The sequence below is a fragment of the Leopardus geoffroyi genome, chromosome B2 (assembly GCF_018350155.1).
Source record: "Leopardus geoffroyi isolate Oge1 chromosome B2, O.geoffroyi_Oge1_pat1.0, whole genome shotgun sequence".
NCBI lineage: Eukaryota > Metazoa > Chordata > Mammalia > Carnivora > Felidae > Leopardus > Leopardus geoffroyi.
In genome coordinates this window covers 3713113-3721728 of record NC_059332.1, presented here as the reverse complement: position 1 = coordinate 3721728, position 8616 = coordinate 3713113, and the positions used below count along the sequence as shown (strand labels likewise).

Genomic DNA, 8616 nt, shown 5'->3' with positions numbered 1-8616 from the left:
CTTATTTGCTCTCCCTAGTTTCAAAACCAGTACCCTGAAACTTTCCTGATTCCCCCAACTCTCTTTAAAACTTCGGTGAAATTGAGGCAACTTTCAGATTTTCCTTAAAAATACTATTTCTCTCTGTTCCCATTGCACGTCTGTCTTCCAGGACATGGATCTGCACATTCTTTTCTTTGCAAATTTATATAAGTAAGCTCATTTTTATTCGAATATACAAGGAAAAACGCTTTTTTCTCGGGAGCAGTAGCACAACTCTCCTGCAGTTGTTTGCACTAAGCCCTGGGAATTGGCAAAGGGATAGAAAATTCTACGTACAAGATGGATAACTATTTTTTTTAATAGAATCTTTTTTAAGTATTTGAGTGACCAGTGTGTAAACTGGATTTGATCCCCGTATTTGGGGGATTTAAACATTTCAGGAAGGATGGGGGGCGAGGTGGCTCCATGGGTCTTCCAGATAAACAGTTCTTAATAGCAGCTTTCCTAAAATAGTAGTATAATAGGTTTTTCAGACCTAGGATCGGCATTATAGATCAACCGCAAAGAGGAAAAGAGAATCATGAAACAATAGAAGGGCGGGTCTACATCATATGAGTTGAAGAATAGAAAGTTACGTGTTTATATCCCATCCGTCTCCTTGAAACTAAATTACTTAATGACAGACAGCCTAAGATTTTTTAACTCCAATATTTAACATAGAATTGTGTACATGTGTCCTGTATTTCAAAATGAAATTTAAAGTGCAAATGTTATTTGACTCTTTTTCAACATTGCAAGTAGGGACACAAGATTAGAAAGAAAAAAATGTCATTGAAATCACTTTCTGGACTTTCATAATTCTCCCTGGGCTTTTGACTAACAGACTATGAACTACGCTGTGACAACCTAACTTACTTGGCTACCTATGCCCACCAAAGGAGTTGAACAAACATTTCACGGCAGGTATGACCCACTTTATTATTCCATCTCTTGTAGTTTGCAACACAACAGAGCTAATGAAATTGGGTAAATATTGGATAATGAAACACAAATTTAATATTATCAACCAAATAATCAGACAATCAAATTAAACTACATGCTTGTAAAAATAAATAAGTATTTTGGTGTTATGTTTCTTCTAACAAATATCCTTCTTTCCAAAAATGTAGTCATTCCAGCTTCCATCCAATGATGATTTAAGAATTTTCTCACATAAGTCCAAAATAGGATAATCAGCTTTAAAGATGTCATCTCTCCACACTTAACTGATTTCATAAAAGTCACTCGGCTTATTTTTAATTAGTCAGGTATCGGCTGGCACTGACTGAATACAAGTCTGTGGGACTTGAGCCCATGTTATATACCAAATACAAATACTGTGTATAAAGAGGTAAACTTACAGGATTGGATATGCAGCATTTAGTTCTCCCTCGGCAGGCATTTTAGGAGTGTCTAGAAGGGACTGTTTGTCGTCCTCTGTGGCATCACCGGCAATAGCAATGGCCCCAAACATTTTTACAGGCCCTTTTCAGACCGGAGCCTACTAGCTAATATTATCTAGACCTAAAGATAGAATTTAAATTGAGATTTTTAAAAGTTTACCATTTGGGTCATCATGGTAGTCAAAACATCACTTGTTGAATAATCAGTGGAATTGTCCCCTAGGTTGCAAAGACTCAATTTCAGATAGGTGAAAAGTGGGGGCCTGGGTGGCTCAGTCGGTTGAGCATCCAACTTCGGCTCAGGTCATGATCTCACGGTTTGTGAGTTTGAGCCCCGCTTCGAGCTCTGTGCTGACAGCTCAGAGCCTGGAGCCTGCTTTGGATTCTGTGTCTCCCTCTCTCTTTCTGCCCCTCCACCACTCATGCTCTCTCTCTGTCTCTGAAAAATGAATGCACCTTAAAAAGAAAATAGGTGAAAAGTTCCTACAGCAGATGTCACCACTGCATTCTTGTACAACTCTTACTGGTTCGCACATAAGGGAGAGGACATCAGGGCTATTTCCTTAATTGTAGGTAACATCTGCCCTTCCTAGAGAAGCAATAGTTGAGATTTGATTTCATCTGAAAAGTTCTTCCCCACATGTTTAGACAAGGATGGGGTTTGGCTGTTCTAGTTACTTCTACTGTCTGAGACCCAGGTACTTATCCTCTCTGTGACTGTAGCATGGACGAGGATCTAGAAAGCTGGCTCACCCCCAGGTATGATACACTTGAAACGTCCCCCCTTTCATTTTCGTAGCCCACACAAAAAAAGTTGTGTTTGTTACTTTTGAAGCCCAAATCTGTATATATGTTAAAACAATTGATTTTTCCGTTAGACCGAGACTTGAACCGTTTATTTTATACATGTAAAAATAACTGAGAGGAACTCCAGTTAGATGGGTGATGGCTAGCTCACTTATGAATTCATGTTCTCCCCATTTTGGTGTTAACCTCCCTCTCCTCATAGTAAACCACGGTGACAGGTCTAGATAGTGCTCAGCAGGTCAGCCCACAGCAGCTATGCTTAAATGTTCCAAAATTCAGTGAATTTCGAAGTTCAAGGAGAAAAGGGACCGTGTTGAATAAATACCAAACGAGTGAATTAAAAATAAAGGCTATATAGCAGATAGAGCATTGTGTTAGAACCAGATGTGTTCACAAGGACCACAAGAAATCACATCTGTTTTAATTTCCTATCACGAGGATCTCATCTGAGGACACTCTCCCACTTGAAACTGCTCTCCAAGGTGAACCATATCTCATTGTATTTCCTCAGAAGCGCACTACAATGTCAAAGTTCCAATTTCCTTTTTATATGTTCTTCTCTATGTAGATCTGGTATACTCAGAAGGTGCCTGCGCTCTATCACACTTTGAAAATATTCCCACCCCCACTTCCTGCAGTAAGCCTCATTTTCAAATACCCTTCCCAGTCTGGACTAGAAGTTCCTCAGAAGAAGTTCACTGTCACAGCACAACCCAAGAGAACTTACATGCAATGATGAAAACGTTCTGTATCTGTACTGTCACACAGACAGCCACTACCGACATACGCTCTTGAGCAGTTAAATGTGGCTGGAGTGACCAAAGAGATCTTGAATTTGATTGAATTTTAATTAATGGAAATTTAAATGAGCACATGTGGCTAATGGCCAACATGGGGAAGCCCCGCTTCAAAACCACTCTTCTCAAACTTGAATAAGCGTACCATCCACTTGAAGATCCTTTTAAAAATGCCCCTATCAATTCAGGAGACTTGGCGTGGGGCCGGAAAGTCTGTGTGTCTTAAGCTCCCAGGTGATGTTCATGTTGCTGAGATACAGCTGGTCCACCCATTGCTGCCAGGCAGAAACTAGTATTCTGAGCTGATGTCTGACTCCTCACCGTTTACTTTTCTCTTCCCTCTCCTAAGCTTTCAGTTCTTTGAAAGAACGTGTAGGATGGTCTTTGCAGACCTGGTATTTATACACCGATCTTGGCATGTAAGTTCTTGAACGAAGAAATTAGTGATTCTTCTTTGGTGCCTGGGATATCACTGTGTGTTAAGTCTGCAGGTAGCTGTAACTGAGCTATATCTCAAATAGTGTCTAAGGGAAATGAATAATCTTCTGACTGCCTATATCGTAAGTACCAGCAGAGAATGAATTTTTTTTTCTTTTTTTTTTTAATTTTTTTTTCAACGTTTATTTATTTTTGGGACAGAGAGAGACAGAGCATGAACGGGGGAGGGGCAGAGAGAGAGGGAGACACAGAATCGGAAACAGGCTCCAGGCTCTGAGCCATCAGCCCAGAGCCTGACGCGGGGCTCGAACTCACGGACCGCGAGATCGTGACCTGGCTGAAGTCGGACGCTTAACCGACTGCGCCACCCAGGCGCCCCAGAAGGAATTTTTTTTAATTACCTTTTATAGTAGGAAGAAGTCAAGTTCTTAATGTGAATGTATGGAAGATGCGTAACTGTTGGAGTTTGTCTATTAAGCATATCAATGCGTCATCTGTGTGACGCCTTAATTCACTTCCCTTAACTCACTGGACGAGTTCCAGAGTTTCTTAGCGGTATTTTTATTAATCCTGTTAATTTGCAAACTTTTACTCAGCATGATGTATCTGCAATGTTTTACTGACATAGATCTGTGGTAGGTGGCAAGATCCTAAGACCAGAATTAGAAGACCTCAGTTCCACCCCGTAAAATACCACTTATGAGAACAGGGTTAGCTCTCCAAGCCTGGGATTCTTCATCTTTACAATGCAAATAGTGCTTTATAAATCTGGAATCAGAATAGAAATTCAATTCACATTTGCTCCCCTTCCTAGAGTTCCTTATCAAGAATGCTGAAAATCACGTAAAGTCTATGTTCTGCCAGAGGGGAATGATTGTTCCATGATCCACCAAATTTAAATAAATGCTGCTAAAATTGTAAGAAGGCATTCTTTTACTTTTAAAAGAAACTTCACGTCTAAAAGCTAATTTTAATTGTTTACAAGTTGTCATTTACAACTACAAATTACAATTACAAATTACAAATTGTAATTTACAAATTACAATTACAAATAACAATGCCTCGCTTTCATAGGCACCTGTAGGGTCACCGCCTCCTTTCTATAAATGGTACGAGGTTACGAGACTTCTCCAATGCCCATTGTCTGAGACCCACCCCCCACCCCCCCCGCAGGCACAGGACTAGCCACAGAAAGCGACAGCTCTGACCCGCGCGAGGAAAGGGACGCCGGCCCAACCCACCCCCCGCCCCCTCCCGGCGCCCCGCCCCCGCGCTCCGCGCCCCGCCCCCTCAGCCGCGACCCGCGAGGCGGAAGTGGGAAGAGGCGGGGCAGAGACTCGTTCCCGCCCGCGCCGTTCCGGTTTCCTAAAAGGTCCGCGACCGTGGTATATAAAGGGCTGCAGCCGCAGGTAAGGTACCACACCGTGCGACGACTTGCTACTGCAGTTATGTCAGGTCGTGGCAAGGGCGGGAAGGGTCTGGGCAAGGGGGGCGCCAAGCGCCACCGCAAGGTGCTGCGCGACAACATCCAGGGCATCACGAAGCCCGCCATCCGGCGGCTGGCCCGGCGCGGCGGCGTGAAGCGCATCTCCGGCCTCATCTACGAGGAGACCCGCGGGGTGCTCAAGGTGTTCCTGGAGAACGTGATCCGGGACGCCGTCACCTACACGGAGCACGCCAAGCGCAAGACGGTCACGGCCATGGACGTGGTGTACGCGCTCAAGCGCCAGGGCCGCACCCTCTACGGCTTCGGGGGCTAAGCTTCGCACCTGCAGTCTCCGCGCAATCCCAAAAGGTCCTTCTCAGGGCCACCCACTCGGTCACACGAAGAGCTGTTAACCGAGGAAGGCTTGTCCGTGGTCCCTTTAATTCTGACTGCAGGCGGGCAGCCACGTGACCTGGCCGCGGTCATGTGCGCGGAGCCAGGGGAGGGAAGCCTCAGCTGGGAGAATGCTGCATCCAGTGCGTGTGTTCTAGCCGCTTTATGGCGCAGGGCTTTCTAGCCAGCGACTGCTCTCTTCTCCACTTTCCTGTCCGGCAGGCAGCTGGCCTTGAGGCCACGCCGGACCTGCCCTGCTACCAGTTTTCTGACACAGAGTTCGTACTTGTCCTCATTGTTAACAGGGCCCACAAATACCACCAGTAAGTTTTGATTGGACAAGTTTGCTAGGTGCATATCCTAATCTGACAGTGATGGCCCAAATTAAGTCTCCATATTCCTCTACTGGCTCCTTCCTATCTCTATATCTGTATGTCTATCACTATCTCTATATATCTATATATCTATATAATTCAGTATCAACTTAACCCATACCTCTATCGTTCACTACGTGCTTAACATTTTATTAAATCTCCAAGTAATCTTGAGTAGGTCCATGTCTCAGTCACTCTTCATGATTATGTGACTTCACCACTCACTAAAAATACTCTTGCCGAGCACCTGGGTGGCTCAGGCGGTTAAGCGGTTAAGCGTCAGACTAACTCAAGTCATGATCCCATGATTCGCGCGGGTTGGAGCCCACGTGGGGTTCTGCGCTGACAGCGCAGGGCCTGCTTGGGATTCTCGCTTCCTCTTTCTCTGCCCCCCCCCAATTGCGCGCATTCTATCTCCCCAAAAATAAAGTAAACTTAGAAAAAAAAAAATACCCTTGCCATGGTTACCAGTGACCTGCTAATTGCCAGATCCAAAATCACACAAAAAAATGTCATCCCTGCTACAGCTGATCCTGTTGCATCACTTCTCCCTCCACAATCTCCCAAGTTTCTGTGGTAGTTTCTTCCTGACCCAGATCCTGTGTTCTCCGTGATTCTTCGGTTTGCTTTCTGGGCCCTATTCCTCTGCTTGTGATTCTTTCCAATGAACAAATGGGTGTTCTCTTCACATCAGTCCAGAGATCCTCCTTGAGCCATCTCTTCCCGACTGTTCCATCGATGGTGAGACATCCAGGCACCCAGAAAAGAACCGAGTATCAGCTGAAAAGTAGCAGAATAGGCCACCCCAAAATATGGCACTTTGGCATGAGGATTATTTGAGCTAAAGGCACTTGGAAAACAGCAGATGCGAGAATGGGGCTCTGACCTTCCCATTTCTCTCTGAAAGCAGAGAATTATCCCGTGTGAAAGGTGTCACCCCTATATCAGCAAGAGAAGAACACTTATCACCAGAAATAAGGAGTCAGGGCTGAGAGAAATCTATACAAACAGACCTTGTTAAAATAACCCCTTAACCCCCCTCTCCTACTTTTGTTTTTATTTCATGACCACTAATCTTTATTCAACCTAGTCTTTGTTACAACCTAAGTATGTAAGCACTTAGGCCTAACCACTTTTTGGGGTCTTCATTTTCCTGCAAAGACCCCAGTGAACACATAAAAACATTAAATAACATTTGTATGCTTTCTCCTTGTTAATCTGTTTCATGTCAGTTTCATCCTCTGGCCCAGCCAAAGACCTTGAAAGGGCAGAGGGAAGTTATGCCTCTTCCACAGAGCCTTCCAATCCTATTCTCAGTGCCTTTGTATGACCGCAGGGTCCTGACACTTGTCCGCCTGCGTCCTTCCCAGCTACAATCCCTCTGCCTCGCCGCAGGGACCTGAGTGACTACACATTTCATGATGCCATCTGGGCAAGACTACAAAAAATAAAAAGCCTTCATTGGTTCTCCTAACATCTGCAGAATAAAATCCAAGTCTTGTGCTTTACCTGGTCCTGGCTCACCGGCACAGGCCATCTCCAGACCCCTTCCCCCACCCCCCACGGACTTCCCTAGCTGAGAATACGGAACAACTCATCCTACGTGGAACTTTCTTTTCATCAGCCGTCTCCTTTACATATACTTCTTCATCCATAAAGAACCTTCCGCTCTTTTTGGAGGTTTCCAGGATCTTTTTCCTGAACCACTCACTCGTAGGTTCGCTGCGGGGGCCCTGTACATAAGGCTAAGGAAACACACAGCCTAACAAGGAAAACAGACGCTGAGCCTGTCTATCAGAGATGCACAAAGGAGCACTCAGCGGGAGGTAACTCAAAGCGGAAGTCAGAGTTTGGGGGTGTATGTACCTAATTTAGTAGGGGACAGGGAGGCAAGAAGGGCTCTTATGGAAAAGCAAATGACTTTTTGAAAGATACATAGACCCTAAAAGAATAGATGGCAGGTGTGATAGTCTCTGACAAAGTCTGTCTGGGTGTGGTACCAATTTCTCCTTTCCAACAAGACACTAGAGTTGCTCCTGAGGAGCGGACGGATTTTGGACAACCGAGTTATTTTGAGAGGATCTGTGCCAAGGTCCAGCCCCAGCAGGTCCAGGGGTTCCCGAAGGATGAACGGCGTCGGCGAAAAAAATTAAAAATAACAAACTAAATGGACACAGACAACAACAGTGTGTTAGACTGGCTGCTTTATTGTAGCAGGGGTGGCATTATATTTGTTAGCAAATTCCTTGCAGCCGCGTTATCTATGTTTCTAGGCATTACCTAATTCTAAAAATGTTCCTTTGTGTGATCACCCATAAAGGAACAACATAGTTATTTTCTTGTAACATTCCCTCCTGCCCTTTCAAGGTCATCTAGCTCTCGACGCCTCAAGTGGAACGTTTACAGGGATAGGACTTTTTTAATTGTTTCTTTGAACCATTTGCAGTATAAGGAACAAAGGCATTCGCTTTGGTCTGGGGTGCCGGGAGCGAGCCAAGAGGGCCCTGGGAACCCACGCTTAATGCATTCCCAGAGAAACAATGTATGCCTAGGAACTAATGAACCATTCTGTACCTTAACCCACCAGGTCCGGTTATCATCTGGAACGCCTCCTGGGGGCCAAGCGGGCCTAGGGGTTGGAGTAACTTGTATCCATAGATACGTTCCTTTGTTGCCAGAGTGGGGATTTCAAACCCATTTGTCCCCTCCTTGGCTGGGAAATATATGGGCCCATCCTTCCTTTAGGTAGAGAAGTCTTTATAGGGGGTGGCATGGGCTGGATGTGGGGCCGCACAATTTCCCCGCGGACAGTTTCTTTCCCCAATGGTTCTTTTCCTGGGGGGCCTGGTGTGGGCAATTCCCCAACTGACAATTCCCCAGGTACTTTCATTGGTAGGGGGGCTGCCCTGACCAACCCTAAGGCCAAATTACATAAAAGCGGGAGCACGAGAAGCTTC

At 45.1% G+C, this 8616-nt stretch overlaps 1 protein-coding gene across 1 annotated transcript; it reads left to right on the top strand.

Moving 5' to 3' along the window:
- Positions 1 to 4899: 4899 nt before the first annotated feature.
- LOC123609510 (histone H4) lies at positions 4900 to 5273 on the top strand. Its single transcript, XM_045500590.1, has one exon. It carries the CDS (start codon positions 4915 to 4917, stop codon positions 5224 to 5226), a length of 312 nt encoding a protein of 103 aa, XP_045356546.1. The 5' UTR covers positions 4900 to 4914; the 3' UTR covers positions 5227 to 5273.
- The last annotated feature ends 3343 nt before the right edge of the window (positions 5274 to 8616 follow it).

Bases quoted from the DNA above. Each gene is read 5' to 3' on its own strand.
- LOC123609510 (XM_045500590.1), top strand. From the start codon at position 4,915: ATGTCAGGTCGTGGCAAGGGCGGGAAGGGTCTGGGCAAGGGGGGCGCC.